The 23,279-nt window shown below is 41.4% G+C and overlaps 1 protein-coding gene across 1 annotated transcript in view; it reads left to right on the forward strand.

The window, feature by feature from the left end:
• Positions 1-22,628, forward strand: part of SPMIP7 (sperm microtubule inner protein 7) — a 63,382-nt gene extending 40,754 nt beyond the window's left edge. The window contains exons 6-9 of the mRNA XM_519560.8: positions 3,563-3,604; positions 4,703-4,810; positions 14,833-14,940; positions 22,418-22,628. Coding sequence (XP_519560.4) covers positions 3,563-3,604; positions 4,703-4,810; positions 14,833-14,940; positions 22,418-22,541 — 382 coding nt within the window. The 3' untranslated portion in view covers positions 22,542-22,628. The remainder of the gene's footprint in view (positions 1-3,562; positions 3,605-4,702; positions 4,811-14,832; positions 14,941-22,417) is intronic.
• The last annotated feature ends 651 nt before the right edge of the window (positions 22,629-23,279 follow it).

Raw genomic sequence — 23,279 nt, forward strand, 5'->3', positions numbered from 1 at the left:
AATAGGGAGGGCTTTATAAACAATTTGATATAAACAATTACAATATTGCTAAAATCCATGGACTTTATATAAAATAGATTATACATTATTTTCAATCAATTTTTGTATTATATAGTTACTTTGTGTTCTATTAATGTAAGAAACTATGGTTTTATTACTACTACTTCCTTACATGTAATTTTCACATTTAGTCTAAAAAACTAGGTGTTTCTGCCTTTGAAAACATCACAATATTGTCTGTTCATTTTTGCTCTTAACACAACCCACAACACACGTTATCATCTTTGTTTTAATTTTGTATTCATTTTTGAATATTTTATGTACACAAAAATGTATAAGAATATGACATAGTCTGTGTGTCTGCTCCCCAACTTTAGAAATAAAATATTACTTACACAATGGAAAATTTCTGTATTTTTTTTTCTAAGCATATCTATCTTCCTCGAGGAGCATGACTAGTATTCCGGATTTGACGTTTCACATTTTCATGCATTCTTATAATTTTTTAAAACATATGTGTTATTGTTAACCAATATATGGAATTGTGTTCTTTGTCTATAAACCCAGTATTAGTGGTATCATACATATATTTATGCAACTTTATATTTTGTTCATATGAAAAATTACATATGAGGAAGTAATACTAATAAAGTCATAGTTTCTAACATTAATAGAACACAAAGTAACTATATAATACAAAAATTGATAGAAAATAATTTACATTATTTAATTTGCACAAAATTTATATTTGTGTTTGTAAGATTCATACCTATTGACATCTGTGTTTCTAGGAGTTTGTTTTCACTGTTGTAGAGTCTTCCTTTAAATGGATGTGCCAAAAATTATTCATCCATTCTCGTAATTATTTTCTGATTTTTATTACAGTTGGTACAGTGCCCACATACCTTCACATATCTAAGTGTAAAAATATTTCTGAGTTTTATATACTCATATTTATGCCTAGAATTGTTGGGTCATGTGATATGTACTTCTCTGCTTTTTAAATATTGCTATGTTCTTCTCCAAATGAGTTTCAACAATGGAATCTCCCATTATAAGTGCTTGGGCTCCCATTACTGCACATCACAGCCAGTGTTTAGAATTTTCAGATAAAAAAAAAATCCAGTCTTATCAATAACAAATTGTGCTCCATTATAATTTTAGTTTACATCTACCTGATTACTAACGATCAGTTTTTGCAAGTTTATGACCTGTTTGAATTTTCACATCTGTAACTTGCCTGCTTATATATTTTGTCCCTTTTGCTGTTGGGTTTTTACTTACTGATTGTCACAACTTTTCTGTTCAATATTCTGGGTAAAAATCCTTTCTTGGTAATATGAATCAAAGTATCCCCTTCTAGTCTGTGACTTTTTTATTTTAAGACTTTTCTATTTTTGCTTATCTGAAGTTTTGAATTTTACTGTAACTAAATTCATCAATATTTTTCTTCAGGTTTTGTTGTTTTTGTGAAGATTTTAATGAGTGTTTCTCTGCCTTGAAATAATAAAGATATCCTCCTTTTATAACTTTTTTCTAAAATTTTCAAAATTTTGCTTTTCACATTTATTATTTTTAAAGCATTTGATTATTACTTATGATAAGAGCTGGGGATCCATTTTCCCAACATAAATGGGCAATTATGCTAGCTCAGTTTAATGACAGGATCTTACTAAATAGTTTAATGAGTGATTTGTAGGCCTGTTGGCTAAAGCCTGTGAGTGCTGAGTCACAATGAGCATTTGCAAAAATGAAGTTGAATAGGAAATATAAAAGTGAATCACATGGAATTTTAAAATGTAACTATGTATTTTTCAATAACTACCATGGGCAATTATGAAGAATAGCATGAGACAGACAGACATCACATACGAAAAACACGTGCCACTCCAGAAAAAATTATTCATTCCATCTTTTGCTCTCTGGAATTTCATCTGATTTTCTGGTTTTTAGATGATCAATTTGATCATCGCCTCAGTGGAATGGTTAACCTTATATATTTAACTTTATATTTACCTAATCCAAATTAAATTTAAAGCAAAATGCAGGAGATATTGGTCCACAGCAAAATTAATGAGAGTTTTTGCTAAATTTTAATGATAGAAAATCAATATCAAGGATACCATTTTTAAAATCTTTAACAATTGCACCACTTCAATAAAAGCAGTATAAAGTGACCTTTAAATGGGATTTTTTTTTGGTAATTGGTAGAAAAAAGAATGAAATGGAAATACACAACGCTGTACTCAAGTCTGACTACTGGATCTAGAAATGCAAATAGTGACAGTACGGAGAAGAATATTGAGTCTTGTCAGAAAACTACCATTTTATTGAACCATATCTAAAAATGATGTGCAAGATTTTTGATAAAATTTATTTAAAGTATGGTTTTGCCAAATGTGTAAAATACCCCACTATAGACTCCAACGTGTAAATTGAATGGTAATCATTTAAATAAAAGATTGAAATATTTAAAAATTTAACATTATTGACCACGTGTGGGGGCTCACAACTGTAATCCCAGCATTTTGGGAGGCCGAGGTGGGCAGATCACGAGGTCAGGAGACTGAGACCATCCTGGCCAACGTGGTGAAACCCTATCTCTACTAAAACTGCAAAAATTAGCTGGGTGTGGTGGCACGTGCCTGTAATCACTGCTACTCGAGAGGCTGAGGCAGGAGAATCACTTGAACCCGGGAGACGGAGGTTACAGTGAGCCAAGATTGCACCACTGCATTCCAGCCTAGGTGACTAGAGCGAGGCACCATCTCAAAAAAAAAAAAAAAAGAAAAAAAAAATTCTTGTTCATATAGCAAGCTGAAGTTGATGATAATCCCATTTGAATACATTTTTTTAAATGTAATTTTTTTCTACTAATTCTTAACATGTGAATGTTAGCTCTAAAACTTTATTGGTATATTGGTATTTTTAATTTACATATCATGTGGTAAAATGGCAAATAGCTCAGGGAGATGATAATTTTTTTATTCCAGTTTACATAGATCCACTTAATTTGTTGATTATAAGTCAGCTGGCAAATGAAAAGCTATGTGGGTTAGTCAGCACTGCCACATCTCAGAATTCTTCAGCATACTATTCACAGTGGAAGCCTCCTGTACGTAAATGTTCCTTCTAAGAGCTCACACAAAGACCTATATGTGAACGTTTATAACAGCTTTATTCATGATCTCCAAAACCCAGAAACAACCAAGATGCCCTTCAGCAGGTAAATAGATAAAGATACTAGAGTATGCCCATACAATGGAATACTACTCAGCAATGAAAAAGAACAAACACAACACACAACAATATAAATGAATCTGAAATACATTTTGAAAGCAGCCAGACCCAAAAATTTATTATATGATTCCATTTATTTGACATTCTGGAGAAAGCAAACTACATCCTTAAATAGTCTCTGTTTAAAATCACAAACCTTTAAAGGACAATTCCTATGAGATATCTGTGAAGGCTTTTGTCTTAATTAGAGGAATACTGTAATAATTTGATGTTTATTAACTTAATATAAATAACCCAGTTGCCTCTCTTCTCTTTTTTGAAGTGTGAGTTCAAGTTCTAGAAGTAAATATATTCCTCTCTATACGTAAGTAATGTTTCTCAGTCTTGTAAAAAAATTTTAGATTTATATTTTGGTTGTAGTTGCTTTCAGCTCACGCATGTTGTATTCACTTTTTAAGACAACTTATATATTGTAACACATTTCTAATGTTTGTGTGGCACACAGTGCCTGTTTAATGTCAGAAGCCCCATCTAAGGTTTGATTTTGATGAAAGAAAGAAAAGAAAGAAACAAAGAAGGAAGGAAGGAAAGAAAGAGAGAAAGAGTGGTATTTTTCTGTTTTTCCAAATAGGTTACCTTTTGAAATAAAATACCTTGGATGCTACCACTATTGAGTGTTATGAATCACGAAAACTGTTATAATTGCAGAAGGGATGAGATGCTCATTAACAGTGAAGTGCAGGAAATATCACCTCTTATTTTCTACATTTAATGCCGGCTTTCCATGGATGACAAAAAAAAAAGTACATTATCTGCCAGTTGGGGTCTTCTCCTGGTTTTTAGGTGGAAGAAGAACCTTGAAACAAAGTAGATCCAAGACTATGGAGGAGGGATCTGGACCTTTAGTCCTGGCCCACCCCTCTCATTACTCGGCCTCTTCAGTTCTGCAGTTGACTAGTGTTTCTACCAGTGGCCCCAGAAGTCCTTGAAACTCTCTGATTGGCATTAACTCAGCCTCTCAACTTTCTCTCAGGCCCAAGGGCACGTGGCTTGTTGCCCAAGCTCCTCTGCACCTGTGAGGGTTTCCATTCACCAGGAGCCTTATAATCTCTGGCACACACCCGCCTCTTCCTTGCCCAGCCTCCAGCCGGTCTCCAAAGGAGTTGTGCTGGGGCTGCAGGAACAGCCCGCTTCTTTGTTCAGAAACACAAAACAGCCCTTGCTGTCACTCTGGCTCAAACTTAAGATCAAGGTGCATGCCACCGCTCATTCTGAAGAAGAGAAAATTATCTTTATATTTTTTAAGGAAAATTGTTCTATCATTATGCTTTACATTTTGCATTTTGAGCCTTTGATCTTCCTTGGCAAATAAATTTCCTTTGGAAGTTAGAATACTGTTCAATGGTTTCTTCTATGTTTCTTATACAGAAATATATGCCTTCTTTCCTTTCCATTCTAACAGTGGTCATGTGCAGTCTACAAATGCTGATGATGTTGACAACCCCTTGGGAGACATCGCATCGCTAGCCAAGCAGCGGTACTCTAAGCCTCTTTATACAAACACAAGTCGGTGAGTTCCATTCATGATTATTTCCCTTGTTTTATTACTAAGGATGAAACATGATGATGGACTTTACTATAAATGAAGGAATTTAAACGTGGCTTTTATTGAACATTGCTGAAGAAGAAAGATACCTGCTTCCTAAAAGAAATGTGGTTTGTCACAAAGGAGATTTTGGGGATTGACTCACTTGGGGCCCTTGAGCAAGTCACTTTATCTCTGTGACTTCAGTTTCTTCATCTGAAACTTGTGAGAAAAAAAATGCCACCAAGCGAGGTGATCGTGGGGGGATCAATAATGTTTGTAAAGTATCTGAGACGCGGCAGATCACTAACAGAGAGGAATCACTTTTTTTTTTTTTTTTTTCTTGAGACGGAGTCTCGCTCAGTCGCCCAGGCTGGAGTGCGGTGGTGCAATCTCGGCTCACTGCAAACACCGCCTCCTGGATTCACGCCATTCTCCTGCCTCATCCTCCGAGTAGCTGGGACTACAGGCGCCTGCCATCACGCCCTGCTAATTTTTTCTATTTTTAGTAGAGAGGGGGTTTCACTGTGTTAGCCAGGATGGTCTCGATCTCCTGACCCTGTGATCCGCCCGCCTCGGCTTCCCAAAGTGCTGGGATTACAGGAGTGAACCACCGCGCCCAGCCGAGAGGAATCACTTTTACACATAGGAATTTGAAGGCTGTCGTGCTGTGCTTCGTCCTGAGGAAGGAGTCAGTGGGCTGGATTCTTCCATACATTCTGCAAGGAAATCATTGCTACCACACATAATAATTCTAAAAATCTAAAGGAAGGATATAGGAAGAAAGCTAATTTAAAATATTCAGGCACAACAATTTAGGATTGTTTCTTCTTTGATACGTATATCTAAATTTTGAAATGTTGTATGAAATATTCTTTCTAAAGAATCAAAACATATTATTTGGGGTCATTTCTTCAAAGAGAGTGAAGAGCAGTATGGCAACATTTTAAAGATTTGGTGTAAAAATGAACCACTTAACTTCAATAAATTTGGGCATACAGCATTCCTGCCTCATCTTGCTGTTAATTTCTGTTTTTATGCAAATGATATTTTGAGCGAATCATATAAAAGAATTGAAGACATTAACTGTACTTACCTGATTTGGGCACTAGAGGGCCTCCAAGGTTGCAAAGTTTCTTCTTTTGATTCGCTTTCAATTTTTAACGGAATCTTAACCTGTTAACACAAAGAAATGTTTTTCATTTTTATTTATAAAATATTTATAGACACAGAAAGATATAGTGTCACATATAACATATCAAATAACGTAAGTAAACGCCTGTGTATGCCCCACCTAGTAACATACAGAATCTTACTCAAATCTTTTCAGCCATGTGTGTGGCCCCAATCTCATTGCCCATGCCTTCTGCTTCCCCAGCTCAGAAGCTATACTCATTAGACTTTATGCCTTTCCTTTGCTTACTTTTCTTTCTAGTTTTGATACATACATATGAATCTCTAAACAAATTATTATGTAGTTTCCACAATACTGCTTGAGCTACAAAGCAAATTACAGGAGAATATAAACAATATGATGTCATTTGCCTATGAGCACATGCGCTTACTTTGTGCCAACTAAGGTACAGAGAGCCATCCTATTAAAAGCAAATATGTCTCTTCTTGAATTTTTTTCATCTTAAAGTTTCTTGAAGAGAAATGGCTTTATGATAGTATCTTTAGGGTCCTTTTTAATGATTGGTGGCACTTAATCATGGCTGGGAAACCCTGCTATACCCCTGCCTTTTCAGTGAAAGCCATTTTTTTTTTTTTTTTTTTTTTTTTGAGACAAGAGTCTCACTCTGTCACCCAGGCTGAAGTGCAGTGGCGTGATCTCGGCTCACTGCAACCTCTGCCTCCCGGGTTCAAGTGATTCTCCTGCATCAGCCTCCTGAGTAGCAGGGATTACAGGTGCACACCACCATGCCTGGCTAATTTTTTGTATTTTTAGTAGAGATGGGGGTTTCGCCATGTTGGCCAGGCTGGTCTGAAACTCCTGACCTCAAGTGATCCGCCTGCCTTGGCCTCCCAAAGTGCTGGGATTAAGGTGTCAGCCACCACACCCGGCCCAAAAGCCATATTTCAGGCAAGGGTCAAGGCCATTTACTCTCTAGTTCAAGTGGTTTCAGCATTGGAATCACCAATTTTTCTACAGGGCAAAAGTTTTAAAAATTTCCTTCATTAGTTGATTTTGTTTTATGGTTACTAAGTCACCTGACATGCCCTGTGTTTTTTATATTGGTAGTGATTGTGCTAATAGCTTAAAAATAGTAGTTTTTATTTTTATTGTAGAACTGAATCTGATCATTAAAGAAAAAGTATAGAAATATTAATAACAATGACAATATAACCAAACTCTTATTCATAACCATTATTAACATTTTGGCATATTTCCATCTGTCATACACACTTCTAATCTTGCTTTTGTATATTTATATAGCTATGATCACACTACACAGAACATTTTTACCACCATAACATTACCACATAATTATGGGCACATGTTTTTATGAGCTTATCATAGCTTCTATTTGTGTAGATGTACTGTAACTGCCTCATTCACTTAGGTTACATATGTAAATTGTTTCCATATTCTTTATATGACTCTTTCTTGATTTGAAATTATTTACTTAAGTGACACTCCTCCAAAAGGATTCTGGGGTCAAAATATGTAAACATTCTTAAAAAGTTCTTAAACTTATGGCTATCATTTTCTTGAAGTGTTACGTGAATTTACAGAGGTTTGGTGAGCCAATGGTTATGCTCAGTATTTATGCTCACCTTTAATAGTAACATTGAAGCTCCACAAATAACTTTTTTCCAAAAGTGTTCATTATGAAAATAATTCAGATATTTTTGAAGTGTAGAAAGTAAAATATCTCTTTCATTTTCAATCCCAATATTAAAAGTTTGATTTCTTTTTAGACTCTTCCCCTCATGCATTTATGAACGTGTGCAACATATATGTACAAGTGTATTGTGTGTGCATGGATAGGTGGAGTGTATGTTTGTATGTAAGATTGAAATATGCACTAGATATTTTTGCATATTAAAATCTTGTTAATGGCTAGGTGTATCCCACCAAGTCTATAACAAGTTTATATTGCCCAAGCCCTGAATACTTTTCTTGTTGTAAACACTATAGCAAAAGCAGCCTCTACATATATGTCTGTACACTTATCCATGCATTCTTTTGGAACAAATCACTAAAAATGAAATTGTTGCCTGAGTTTTCTTATTAAAATTATTTTTGAATTTGGTAGGCATGCCCAGTTACTAAATGGCATTTAGAGTTCAGGAACTCAAAATGTTAATGCAGTTTCTACTGCAGTTCCTAACTTATTATAACTTGAGACTAGTTTAGGAAATAGAAAGAATCCAAAATAGTCATTGGGTTCAACAAAAATTATTGAAGCTCAGTATAGCTAAACAATTATCTTTGTTTCTTCAACAAACATGTACTGTTGACCGGATCTGGGTAGTGTTCAGGAATTTTTTTAAAATGATGCAAATTCATCCCCACTTATAATCTGTGTCAAGCAGAAAGTTAAGGTAAGGATGAGATGAGAATCCTGCTTTTTCAGGCCTGGCACGGTGGCTCACACCTGTAGTCCTAGCACTTTGGGAAGCCGAGGCGGGTGGATCACCTGAGGTCAGGAGTTGGAGATCAGCCTGGCCAACATGGTGAAACCCCATCTCTACTAAAAAACACAAAAATTTGCCAGGCTTGGTGGTGAGCGCCTATAATCCCAGCTACTAGGGAGGCTGAGGCAGGAGAATCGCTTGAGCCTGGGAGGTGAAGGTTGCAGTGAGCCAAGATCGCGCCACTGCACTCCAGCCTGGGTGACAGAGGCCCTGTCTCAAAAATGAAAAAAAAAAAGAATCCTATTTTTCAAATCTGTTGTTTTTATCCTCTTCAATATAAGATCCATATTCTTTGCAAGGGCTCAGTGAACAAGTTTGAAGATAAGCTCAGTCCCTTTTAGTAACCATTTTACAGTCCCATATAATTTCAGTGCTTTGCAGTCATGAGTCATCAGTACAAGGAACATAATAATTGAATCATCTATAATGGCAGATCTCTGTCCTTTCCCAAGGATATGGAAAGAGTGTTGGGGTACTTTTTCTTTTGTAACGGACTCTATTGTAGATCATATATACATATATATATATGTATATATGTGTGTGTGTGTGTGTGTGTGTATATATATATATATACATCTTACATATATGGGAGAGAGCCCTGAGATCTAACATATATGCATCTCACCCTTGTATTTCCAAAGAATAAACAGGCTCAGCACAGGTGAGGTGCAGGCCCAGCTAACAGAGCAGCACAGCCCATGCCTTCTGAACCCAAACCCAGCACTTGCAGTCACCATTTGCTTGTTTTTCCAAACTAGGCAGCTGCCTATGAGGTACCATCCTCCACTAAATTATAATCTTTTATCTCAGGACGTTACAAAGTTTCATATTTACTGTGCTTTTTGACCTCAATGATTGCTCTGAGGAAGCATTTGCAAATAAAGAGGAATTGTCCAACATGGACCCCCAGGCAGCCCCTGGCACATGTCTCCCATGGAAAAGGGGGCTTCCCTGTCAGTCACTGGACTGTGTTGCAGCTTAACAAAAAAATTTACCACAACCCAGGTTAAAGAATAACTCTATGAATAGTAGTTCCTTAGATCAGCCCAATACTTCTGCCTTTTCAGACTACTTTCACACACTCCCTCATTTGTTTTTCAAATAGTGTGATGAGGCCAGAAATGAAGGTGCAAGTTCTATCCCCATTTTGCAGATGAGGAGGCTGAGGCCAGAGGAAATGGCATAAAGAGCCAAGATCACTCATTTCATGAGTGGTAAAAAGTCCAGAGAACTGGCCTCTTAATCCCCAGGGCAAGCTCTTGCCTTAACTCACATTAAACGTGGCTTCTGCCTTTGGCAAATAATGGGTTCTTGGAGCTTTGAGTTATACTGTTTCTACATTCCCTCCTAAATGGAAGAATTGAAGATCCCAAGAACACAGGAGGAAAGAATATACCCACCAGATGAAGAGAATAATCAATAAACCTGCAATTCCTAAAAAATATCTTGTGGCCACGACATCTTATGATATTCAGAAAAATGCAATCCAGTGACCAAAAGTCATTGCAAAATGATTCCAGTTTTATTTGCATTTGTCATTGAACAATAAAATCAGACAAACCCCAACTCACAATGGACTCCTGTCTTTTCCCCTCCAGCCACATCTGCCTCACAGTTCTCTGCAGTCCTTCCCTTCTCTCAGCCCTCTGGGCTGACCCTCCCTAAAGTCCAAGTCTGGAATTTACTACTCTTCCTCCCTCTCCCACTTTCTGCTCCCCTTGCCCACCCTAACTTCCATCCATCACCTGCTGCTCCTGTCACATGGGTCTGCACCTGCTGCATGCTGGGCACTGTGCCAGGCCTTTACTTGCATCACATCGCCCCCAGCACCCTCCAAGGGAGTGCAGCTACCCTGACTGATGGCCAATTATAGGTGAGGATGCCTGAGAAAACTTCAGTTGAGGTCTAAGTTCACACAGCTGGTCAGGGCAGCCCTGGAATTAAATGTGTCTGTCTCACACTCCCCTCCCTTATGTCGCATCCATGGTCTTTGTTCACTTGGGATCTTTAAACATTTAAATGTGCATTTTTAAAATTAAAAGTATTAGTGTGAAAGCTGTTGGGAGCTAAGTCAGCTTGATGTCTGCCTAGAACTGTATCTGATATAGAATGGCTCTAAATAAAAGACTATCACATTGATTTGAACCTGCACTTACGCCCCACCCTGTATAATTGCAGCCCACTGTGAGCTAATGAGGCTCTCCTGGCTGGGCTGGGAGTAATGCCAATGGTCCTTCCTATTCAGTTCAGTCACACTGAGGTCCAGTTCTACCACTTGCCAGCTTGGTTGGTGCCGGCCATGATACTTAGACTTTCTCTGTGTCAGTTTCTCCATCTATAAAATGGACATGATCATAGGACCTATGACACAAGATTGTTGTGAGAATTAAACAGTCAATTTACATCAAGCACTTAAAAGGGTGCCTGGAATATAGAACATACTCGATGACTATTAGTCGTGTTTACAGTGTAGAGTGAGAATTTCTATGCATGCCTAAATTTTATGCACATATACAATACATATATTCTTCGTATAACATGGTTTTCTCCACATTTTTCCCCTCATATTTAACTTATATACCATCTGTGCTCCCTTCCTCTGAGTTACTAAACGTCTTGATTTTCTTAAATTACTTAATTTCTATTTTATCATGTTTTGTTGAGAACCAATTCATTGTAGACTTGGGCAATAATATATTCAAATTTATCAATTAGTGAACAAAATCCTGGCTTATTTGGAACTAGGGAGTACAAAATAAGGTATTTAAAGGACTAGAAGCTGTGGAGCAAAGGCAAAAGTGAAGAATTCTTATTTTTAAGTGGGTCTCTGCTTCTCTCTACTTTCCTCAAATGGGGAGTGGAATTCTTTGAACATGCGACTAACCTGGAAATCCATTTCCCGGCTTGTATGTTTCAGTATCTTTAATAGCTTTGTTCCCTCCAGCTGAAAAATAATATCTCCTATCAGCAGTCTAAAGTGTTCCCCAGAGAGTATTCTCCTCTTAATATAAGGTCACTGTGTTGCACTTAAGATGGCAAAATTCCCCTTGTTATGGCCATACGTGCCAGGGTTAAATGGAATAGATTTAGAAGCAGTGTGGGTGAGGACTTTCGTTTTCAAATATTTGGCAGTTTATTATGCAACTGAATTCATTCTCAAGACTGAGCAGCTAATCAGTCTACTCTTTCATGAAATGTTATTATTAAATATGATGTAATCTAATAGCATTAAGACAATGTAACATATGATACCATTTAGCATCAATAACATGCATGCCACAGAGGCACAGAGGCTGTGCAATGTTTTTTATCAAGCCCTTCATGTGATTGACAGATGGCCTGCGTCCATCCCTCTGACTTCTTAACTGCTCTGATGGCAGGATATGACTTTAGAGGCATTTTAATTCTGCAGGTGTTTTCAAAGGCAGTGGAAAAAACCTTTCACACAGATGGAGGGGATTTCCTTTGTAACATGCATGGAAGCTTTAATGAATGGTTGGGGGAGAGACACACGCATGAATAACTTTGCCTCATTCTGGGTTACCTCTCTAACTTACAGCTGCACTTTTCCAACAAAATTCCAAAAAATCCTGCAGGGCACTGCCTAGAATTCAGCAGCTTCAGTTCACTCACCTAGGTCCCTCCAGCAAGCTTGACAATGTGGCTGTAAAACAGAGGCTCCTGAACTTAGCAGCACAGAAGAATCATCTGGAGAGCTGTCAAAAGTCCCAGTGCTCAGGCCACACCACTTACTAGTTACATTAAAATGTGGGGCTGGGCCAGGCACGGTGGCTCACGTTTGTAATCCCAGCACTTTGGGAGGCCGAGGCGGGTGGATCACGAGGTCAGGAGTTCAAGACCAGCCTGACCAACAGGGTGAAACCCCGACTCTACTAAAAATACAAAAGTTAGCTGGGCATGGTGGTGCACACCTGTAATAGCAGCTACTCAGGAGGCTGAGGCAGGAGAACCGCTTGAACCCAGGAGGCGGAAGTTGCAGTGAGCCGAGATTGTGCAACTGTACTCCAGCCTGGGCAACAGAGCGAGTTTCCATCTCAAAAAAAAAAAAAAAAATTGTGGGAGTGGGAGCCAGGCATTGGGACCTTTAAAGATGCCCCTGAGATGTCAGTGTGCAGCACCATTGGGAACCTCTGTCTTAGCATCTTTTCAGCAGTCTGTACTGGATAAACTTTGCAATCTCCATGTGCATGGCCCTTATTTTGTAAATGTTTTATTTCTTTAAATTACTGTATTTCAATCGAAATTAGTTTAGCATCTATTAAGTGCTAACAGTTTGCTAGCTGTTTTCATATTCATTGAATTCCTCTAATCCCCAGAGTGCCCCTAAGAGGTTAGTGTTGTCCTCTTCATGCTGCAGTTGACCGAGCTGAAGCCCAGAGAGCTTTCTTCACTGGAGTAAAACCTCACAGTTGGTTAAGGGGCAGAGTCAGGCTTGCCACAGAAGCCTGCTTCTCGATGCAGTGGGCTTCCCCCACTCTTTAGCTGCCTTATTTTCCTAGTCTCACAAAATCTGTTATTTTGTACTGTTTATTCTGCTGTTGCCATAGATGTAATTTCCCTTCACTTTGTTAGTCTCTGGGTGTCCTTGATTATATCACCTGCAAGCCAATAAGTCATCACCAACAGAGTCATAAATTACACAGCTGGAAGAGAATTAGGAGATTTATTAGTGCAATTCCCTGCCTGATATGTATTTTCCCCCTAACATTCTGATACTTGCACATAATCAATGTGGGAAGGACACCAAGAAATTGCAGTGTGAATCCTTCTCATTGTTTCCACTTCTCCCTCACCCAAGTCATTCCGGTTGGTATCACTACTCGGGGTCAGGCTGAGGCTAGAAGGCTCCAAAAGACTATGTCCAGTCCAGATCCCAGAGATGATATGGGGAACCGGGGTCTGAATCTTCCTCCCAACCCTTAAGCACACACCCCTTTCACTAACCTCTCTTCTGCCTGCCTTGTCACCTGATACTTTCAGGAGCAACTCCTATAAGCTCCAAATTTTGAAAATTACTCCTAAGATAAGTGGTTCCTGGAGAAGGCTTTGTTTGGCTTACTGGTCGTGTGGGAAGGTCATGGATATAACCAAGGCAGCCATTGAAGAACCATTCCTCCACCACCCACAGAGGTTTGCTTGTTGCTATTGTGTTGCATTTTGTCTGGGCGCCAGTTTTGAATAGGGAACCATGCCACAAGGATGTCCTGCTCTCAGAGAAAGGTCCAAGGATGGCAAGTGAAAGCCACTGAGATGAATGAAATTTGCAATCTGCCCACTGGCCCTTTCCTCCCTGGGGGCAAGTTCATGATGGTGGCCTTTCTTATTCCTCCCTGAGGCCAGCACAGTGAGCTGAGGCCATGGCGTTGATACGACTCTGCAAAGATGGTAGGCTATTACACAGAGCCTCATGATCTGTAAATGTTGTGTTCTTGGACTTTGAAATACAATTTAAATCTTATTTTCCTCAACTCCTTGCAGCACACAGGATGGAGCTTCACGCTGGGCCTGTCCCACAAGCCTTACCCACCTCCTAGGAAATAATCTGTGTAAACCAACTTGTGTGCTATCACAAGAATATTCATTATTCTTCACATTCCTTCCTCTGAACTACCTACTTAAGCCTTTCTCTTGAATGCTCGTTTGCCTTTTCTGGAGAGAGAGAGCTTTTATACACGCTGAAGAACAGCTTCTTCACTCTTGTATTTTCCTTTTATCTCCCACTGTCCCTGGTGGAGAAAAGAACAGGGAAGCAGAAGAGTCAGTGGAATTCAAACTAAACTGTTTAAATTCAAATTCTAAACAGACTGTTGTAGAATTAATGCTGGTGTACATTTGTTTCCAATGGGCAATTTTAGGAAATCATCTGAAATTTATAATGCAGTACATTAATGGTGATAAGAAAGATATCTGATAAAAGTAACAATGCTATAAATGTAAGAGTGTATATTCATTAATATTAGAGTCTGCATTACAGAAATATGTGTGGGATACAGGTCTGCCACTCTGTCAAGACCTGGTATCTTCCTTCATTATGAAACAGAGCTCAGCAGTGAGTCATGTTTGTAAAAGACATGGAAATTTAAAATAGCAGAAAAACATGAACTTGAAATAAATTTTATCGACCCCAGCATAAGGCTGTTATCTAAGTACCTGTGCATCAGCATGCCCCAGGCCTGCACTGTTTCCTTTTTGGACAGCCCAAGTTCCACACCTCATACAGGAAAAAAAAAATTAGACTGCATCTTTCTTTATATTTTTCATATTTGGGTGCTAGTTACCATGACAATTTCACAAATCATCATTTTAATTTCCTCTTTTCCTCCTCTCTTAACTCTTCACTTTAGTGCTGCAAATATTCCAGGATATACCGGCAAGGTTCATTTCACAGCCACCCACCCAGCAAATTCTAATATTCCATCAACAACCCCATCACCAGATTCAGAACTGCACCGGTAAGTATGAATCCTATTACTCAATTTGCTCAGATACATTAGGAGGGGAAATCCTAATTGTGTTTATTCCATTAAAGAACAATTAAATAGTAAAAGCAAATTTACATTGTTTTTAAAAATGTGGCATCAAGTCCGAAACAGAAAAAAGATAATTTTCCATTTTCCTACTGAGGGGAACTTTATTAAGCCTTGTATGTGTTTCCTTTTTGAATCTTACCCAAAATTACACTGAAAACCAGGTGTAGATTAATGTTATTACGAATGTGGCCAAAAGGGGCATATGAAGGTATTTCAGGCGCATTAGAGGAATGGCATCTTTACTTCTTAGACTCACAGCTGTGCACACACATCACCCTTCTGCATGACCATCAGAAGACACATGGAACATACATCAGATACATAGTTACTTCTTGTGAACAGCCACCTTACTTTTGTAAAAGAAAAAATTCTGTTGAAAGTCACATATATTTTTAAACCACATTTTACAAATTGAAAGCAGGAGATGTGGCCAGGCATGGTGGCTCACGCCTGTAATCCCAGCACTTTGGGAGGCTGAGGTGGGCAGATCACTTGAGGTCAGGAGTTCGAGACCAGCCTGACTAACATTGTGAAACCTTGTCTCTACTAAAAATACAAAAATTAGCCAGTGTGGTGGTGGGCACCTGTAATCCCAGCTATTTGGGAGGCTGAGGCAGGAGAATCACTTGAACCCGGGAGGTGGCGGTTGCTGTGAGCTGAGAGTGCCACTGCACTTCAGCCTGGGCAACAGAGTGAGACTCCATCTAAAAAAAAATCCCAGAAAACAGGAAATGTTAGATGCAAGGTTACTGAAGATTCCTTTATTTGAAGCTACTAGTGAGAAGGAGCACATGGTTACTCATTTATTATAACTCAAATTTGAAAGCACCTGATGGAATTCCTGGCATTGCAAACGGTTTTGAAAATGCAACCACAGTCTGAACGATGTCTAGCGGTTGGCCCAGTGCAGATGAATATGCTAGCACAGTAGGAAGGCAGACTAGAGGGATGGCAGTTCGCCCCCAAAAGGAGAGCTTGTTCTAGATCACATTCTTTTGGTAGAGGATTCATTCGTTTATCACACATTTTATTTATTTATTTATTTATTTAAGACGGAGTACTCTGTCGCTCAGGCTGGAGTGCAGTGGTGCGATCTCAGCTCACTGCAACCTCTGTCTCCTGGGTTCAAGAGATTCTCATGTCTCAGCCTCCTGAGTAGCTGGAATTACAGCCGTGCACTATCACACCCAGCTAATTTTTGTATTTTTGGTAGAGACAGGGTTTCCCCATGTTGGCCAGGCTGGTCTCAAACTCCTGACCTCAAGTGATGCTCCCGCCTCAGCCTCCCAAACTGCTGGGATTACAGGCATGAGCCACCGTGCCTGGCCTTATGAAACATTTATTGAGCATTAATTCTGGGCCAGGCACTGTTCAAGACACTGAAGATACAGGGATGAACAGACAAGGTCCCGGCTTTTAGGAGCTTATTTTCTGGTACGAAAGATAGACAGTAAAGAAGCACACAAGTAACTGAAGAAATGAAATAATAATCTTAGCTAGTGAAATGAAAAAGAAAGACTGATGTAGGAGAGAGTTCCTCAGAAGGGGCTTATTGAGCTTGGTGGTCAGGGAGAGCTTTCTGAAGAGGTGACTGTCAGGCCATGGGTACCAAGCCAGAGCTCCTGCTCTGATCAGCTTCTTAAAACTTTCAGAAAGGCAATGGCTATAAATGGGAACAGCTGCCATGCATGGGCCTCTTGGGCTGTGGTTCCTGGTCCACCCAGCTGCTAATCCTTTTATTCACTCACCCATTTGCTGGTGGATTCACATGATCTTTTACTAAGTCAATGCATGTTTACTGTGCTCCAATAAATCACAAGAACTGCTTGCAAGGAGCTCACCATCTCGCAATGAGAAATAAACAATTGCAGCAGAGGATGACAAAAAATGTCTTAACACTAATAATCACTTCTGTTGGCTGAGTGCTTTGTGGGTACTAACTCATGTCACGGTCCCAGGAACCCTGTGAGGAAGGGAATGTTACTATCCCCATTTTACAGATAAGGAAACTGAGGCACACACAAGCTGCCTGGGGCTCTGGGAGGGGGCACTAGAGAAGACTTCACAGAGGAGTGGCTCAGGCAGTGACTTGAAGGAGTGGGGATTGGTCCCACGTAATTGAGGGCAGCAAGCATTCCTCATGGCACAGTAAAGGCACCCTAGGGGGCGGCTCTCAGGCCCCGACTAGCCTGTTGTAGGCCACTGCATACAGACAATTCTAAGCATCCCACAAGCCCTGTGTGCGTGGCCTTTTCTAAGGTGCCTGCCAATAGGAGGCTTTATCAACATGTCTCACTTTCTGGATTGGTAATTTTCTAGCATCTCTCCAGGCCATTTGATGAGAAACATTTTAAAAGGAGGTCAATGGCTTTCTAGGCTAATAACTTGCATTTGTTTTTTTCTCAAGACACATTTTTTTCCCAGTCTCAATATTTGCATGTATTTAAAAAATAAATTCTGTTGTGTATATCATCCTAACAACATGATATTATGATGAGATATGGGTATATAGTAAAATGGTTACTATAGTGAACACATTAATATCCGTCATCGCCATAGTTACCCATTTTCCCCTTCCCCCTGTGGTCAGAGCAGCTATAATCTACTCAGTTAGCAAAAATCCTGAATACGATGCACTATGACGCCCTGTAGTCCTCATGATGGATCTTATGTCTCAGGCTTGTTTCTCCTGCGTGTCTGCTACTTAGCATCCTTTGACCTACATCTCCCGTTGCCTCACCCCCCACCGAATCCCTCATAACCACTGTTCTATTCACTATCTCTGTATATTTCACCTTTTATTTCTTTTTTAGATTCCACATGTAAGTGAGATAGTGCAACATGTTTCTTTCTGTGTCTATTAGCAAAATGTCTTCCAGGTCCATCTGTGTTGTGCAAATGGCAGGATCTCCTCCTTTTTAAGGCTGAATAATATTCCATTTTCTTTATCCATTCATCTATCAACAGACATTGAGGTTGTGTCCGTATCTTGGCTATTGTGAATATGATGCAATGAACACAGGAATGCAGATATCTTTATGAGGTGGTAATTTCATTTCCTTTGAGTATATCTCCAGAGAAGGAATACGTTATTTTTATGTTTAATTTCTTTAGGAAACTCCTTACTGTTTTCCATAATGGCTTCACCAACCTACATTCCCATCAACAGTCTATCATTTCTCTACATGCTCATCAACACTTATTATCTCTTGTCTTTTTGATGGCAGCCATTCTAATTGGCGTGAGGTGATATCTCACTGTGGTTTGTATTTCCCCGATGAGCAATGTTAAGCACCCTTTCATACACCAGCTCACCATTTTTGTTGTCTTCGGGGACATGCCTGTTCAGGTCCTTTGCCCATTTTTTAAATTGGGTTATATGTTTTCTTGCTATTGAGTTGTATGAGTTCTTTATAAATTTTGGATATTAACCCCTTATCAAATATATGGTTCCCAAATATTTTCCCCCAGTCTGTAGGCTGCCTTTTCATCTTGCTGATTGTTTCCCTCACTGCACAGAAGTATTTTAGTTTGACATAGTCATATTTACTTATTTTTGTTTTTGTAGCCTAAGTTTTGGGTGTGATACACAAGAAATCATTGCCAAGGCCAATGTCAAGACATATTTTGAAATGTTATAAATCCATTTCCAAAGGCAAAGCTGGTAGACATTTAGACAAGTAATATATATTTACTTCATGTGAGAGACATAAAACAATGTCAAAATTAAATACATCCTTGTATTGATCATTTAGACTCACTGTCCAAAGAGAGCTGGGATGAAACCTTGTGGCTGGTTCATGATTTAGGAGGGATCCGATGCAGAGATTCTTTGTCAGTGCAGCTATAAACATTGCTAATCCCTTTTCTTTTTTTGTGCACAATCCATCTTCTCACCCCCAAATCTCAGACCCCACCCTGATTTCTGATTGCTCTAACATATCTACACAACACATAATCAAGCCATCCAATGTGTGATAAAAGGTTCCTATTATCCTTCAGATAAATCCTATTTCTAAATGAAAAACTGTCCCCTACTGTTACTCCCAGAGAATATAACTTGTATCTTTCAGCCAGACTTTCACATCCAGATTCAGGCCCATAGCTGACTCTTGGGGGTCCTTGCAATCCCTCTCAATACACACATACTACACACATGGCTGTCATCCATGGCCCTCACTATACACACATACTGCACATACAGCTGTCATCCATGGCCCGAGTGGGACCCAGCGCCCTCTGAGGTAGCTTCTCTGGGATTCTTATTCTCAGGGTGCAGATAACTCTCTAGAGAAAGTGACACTAACCAAAGTGTCACCCACAACTAAGTGATGGCTCGTGCTGGGCCCAGATGTCAAGGCCTGCACCTCTGCCTTCTCCCCTAACAGCAGCTCCTGGCAAGCGGTGGTGTTCTGGCATGAAAAAGCATGGTGCGGAGGGGCAGGAGGGAATTTAAATGTGTAAAAACTCACTGTGCTTTCATAAGGACTGTGCCCTCTAGCAGGAAGGCCTGGCCCTTATGATCAGAAAATTGGGCCTTCCAGGCTCTTCACATCAAAAAGTATCACTCTGATTGTATCTAGCACTATAATTTATTTTTCTAAAATTTTCCAGTGAAAGTATGAGCCTTGATCTCTCTCTGATGAGTGTCATGAGAACATAGTGAGCTAACTTCCTCCTGACTGTTTCTGCTTGATCTGATGCATTTTTTCCTGTTATTTCTAAGAAGTCGTCTTCACACGGGCATCCCCTGGGAACTCCTGAATATTAGCCGCTACTGTACTCTCACTGCTTCTCTACAATAAGTTCCTCGCTTATTAAGAGCTAATGCCATTCCTGTGGTGGCTGTCTTCAAACCTCTCTGTGCCACACGAGCTTCCAGTCCCTTCCCCACGCCCCTCTCAGCTGGTCTTGCCTCCTGCTTGCTGGGGCACCCAAGGTGACCCCTTCATTTTCCCTGCTAGTGTACCCTCCTCCTCTCCACATCCCAGGCTCTATTTCCATCACTGCTGTCTCCCTTTTCCCCCAGGAAGACACACTCTTACTTTTCTAAAATATTGATCATTATTTCTGAGCTCTGAGTCCTGTGGTCCCATCAGTCCTGCTTCCTCCCTTCTGCCCCGCAGTGCTGGCCTCTCCCAGCTGGCCAGTTGTTTATGAAGAACCCCAGCGGAGTCTCCCTGTGGCTTCCCTGTGAGCTGCCACCCTGTTCTCCCCTCTCGTTCCTTTCACTTCTAAACTTCTTGAAAAAGCAAACAGCTAATCTCCCGTGCCTCCTGCCTTCACTTCCTTCCTGCCCACTCTCTCCTGAACCTGAACCTCCTGGCTCTGGATTCTGACACCAGCAGTCAAGTGACATGCTCCTGCCTGCCAGGCTGTACACTGGAAGGGGGACAAGAGAGAGGCCATTGGATCCGCTTGATGCAGAGGCAAGGAACAGTGCATTTGGCTGGATCTCTGTAATTGAGAAAACTGCACTGGTGGTTTGGAGGTTTTAAGTTGTTTGAGCCTCAAATGTTGATGCCAAGGGGTCCATGGCCATATACTCCCACACCATATTTGAAGCAAAGTGCACAGGGATCCCACAGTGCCTCAGGATGAACATTGGGATGGAATGCAAACTGAGAGGAAGGGACAGTTGAAAGAGATTTGAAGTGAGGAGATGGGATGTGTTGGAGGTGGAGAAGAAGGGATGTGACCTGTCTCCAAAGTCGTGAGCAAGGGGAACACAGGCGCAAGTGTTTTTCTAGCTCCCATGTCCACCGCAGTCCAGTGTTTCTTGCCCACACCCTCCCACCAGAATGTAACCTTCACAGAAACTTGCCTTCCCACCTCTGCAGCCATTTCTCACAACATATAATATACATATGTGTATGTGTGTGTATTTATATAAAGCAAAATAAAATATTAGTTCAAGGTGATCATAGCATAAAACAAAGCCATTTTAGATGTGGTCAATATATAGAGGGTTAATTTCAATTATTTTTAATTTTTTAATTTCCCATACCAGCATTGTAACTCGCTGCTAATACAAGCACTGCATTGTGTGTGCAATTCAAATAGCAACAAATTCACAGCAAAATTATTTCAGGCCACGGGCTTGTGGGGTTGCTCATAATAGCTGGCCCAACTCCTGTGATACTGGGACAGCCACCTCCAGGCAGAATAGGGAGTTTTGGAATGCCAGTAACCCAAGGGGATAAAACATCACTTGCAAAGCATTCCACATTTTCAAAGATTTTTAAAAAAAATTACTTTAATTATCACACCAAACCTGATAGGGCAAATTTATTCCTACTGGGTATACAAGCAAAGTAAAATGAAGCCCAGTCATGAGCCTCCTGTGGGAACGGTCAACTTAAATACACTGGCAGAGCCAGTAAAACCCTGTACACCCGGCCTTGCTCACCCTCCCCCAGCAACCTCTGGGGGAGCCCCAGGCCCCTCCCGCCCATGTCTTTTCCTGGCCTCTGGCCTATGGCTCATGGGTGAGGCCCAGGACCCCCACCCATGTCTTCTCCCAGCCCCTAGGTGAGGCCCAGGACCCTTCCACCCATGTCTTCTCCTAGCCTCTGGGTAAAGCCTGGGTCCCTCCCACCCCCCATGTCTTTTCCTGGCCTCTGGGTGACCCAGCCATGTCTTCTTCTGGCCTCTGGGTGAGGCCTGGGTCCCTGCCACCCATGTCTTCTCCCAACCTCTGGATGTGGCCCAGGTCCCCCAACCCATGTCTTCTCCAGGTCTCTGGGTGACCCACCCATGTCTTCTCTTTGCCTCTGGGTGAGGCCCAGGCCCCTCCCACCCACGTCTTCTTCTGGCCTCTGAGTGACCCAGCCATGTCTTCTCCTGGCCTCTGAGTGACCCAACCATGTCTTCTGCTGGCCTCTGGGTGAGGCCCAGGCCCACCCCACCCATGTCTCCTCTTGGCCGCTGGGTGAGGCCCAGGTTCCCCCCATGCATGTCACCCATGTCTTCTCCAGGCCTCTGGGTGACCCAGGTATGTCTTCTCCTACCCTCTGGGTGAGATCTGCTTGCCCCATGTCTTGTCCTGGCTTCCCTGGGCCTTATCTGTCCGCCCCTCACTCCTCCTTGGAGGAGACTCCTCTTGATTTCCCCGGCCACCCCACCCAGAGAGCTCTCCCCAGGCACGGTGCGGTGGGGTTCCTTGGGTGGCTTTCTGCAGATCACCCCCATCCCTAGCACCCACCATAATTCTCTGCGCAGCACAGAGGTGCAATCCCTGCAGCTGAGTGCTCCCCAGCACGAGTCATCCTCGCTCCCTGCCTGCAGTGTGCGCTCCCCTCCCCTTCCCGCACAGGGGTATCATTAGTTGGATGAGGTTGTGTATTTGTACATGTCTTTTATGTCTCATTTTCCTCCTTTTTTCCCCATCCTGCCTCAGCGTCTTCCAGAAAGAAATGGCAGTTGACCTCTTCCGTCACCAGGCTCCACTGTCTCGACTGGTCACAACTGTGAGACCCTACAACCCTTTCAACAAGAAGGACAAAGAAACCATAGACTACTAGAGGAGGCGGCCCTGCGCGGGCTGTCCAGGCCTCCGCCTGGGGAAGGCTTGTGCGGCGGTGGGAAATAAAGGCTGCTTCTCCGCGCTGCGCAGTGTGGTGGGTTCGGTGCTGTTCTCCGCTGGCCTGCGCGTCTCTGCCCAGCCCCGCCTCTCTCCCCCAGCAGGCGGCGCTCAGCTGGACACTGGGCGCCGGCCAGCCGAGGAGCAGACTCCCAAGCCGCCGGCAGCAGGGTAGCAGGGCCTGTGTTGCAGAAGATTCCTCTTTAGGGTTGGAATATTGGGTCTACCTAGAGGTTTCACATTGGACCACTTCAGTGCAGGGATTCTAGAGCAGAGAGCAGACCATAGATTTTAGAATCTCAAAGGCAATCTAGTCAAAACTCCGTATGCTGTCAGTGGGAACACTGAGTTCCTGAGAAAGTGCGTTCTTCTTTTCTAGCAGGGGACATCACACAAGGGGACAATATCTACCCTCTCTTGGCCTGCTCCAGTGTTTCCTTCGTAGAGAAGTGTTCCCCAGTCCCCATGAGGGTCCTGAAGTCTAAGTCAGGACCACTTTGGGTTAGAGTGTGGCCTGACCCGGCCTTGACCAAAGAGAGCACCAGCTCGCAGAATCTCTCAGGGGTGCATGTGGGCTGAGGGGGAGCCCTCTGGCCTTCGGAATATACACATAAAGTATATTTATATCGTATTTGCATGCACATATACGCATACACAGAGCCTATTGGAGTTTACAAAG

The sequence above is a fragment of the Pan troglodytes genome, chromosome 6, assembly GCF_028858775.2.
Source record: "Pan troglodytes isolate AG18354 chromosome 6, NHGRI_mPanTro3-v2.0_pri, whole genome shotgun sequence".
Classification (NCBI taxonomy): domain Eukaryota; kingdom Metazoa; phylum Chordata; class Mammalia; order Primates; family Hominidae; genus Pan; species Pan troglodytes.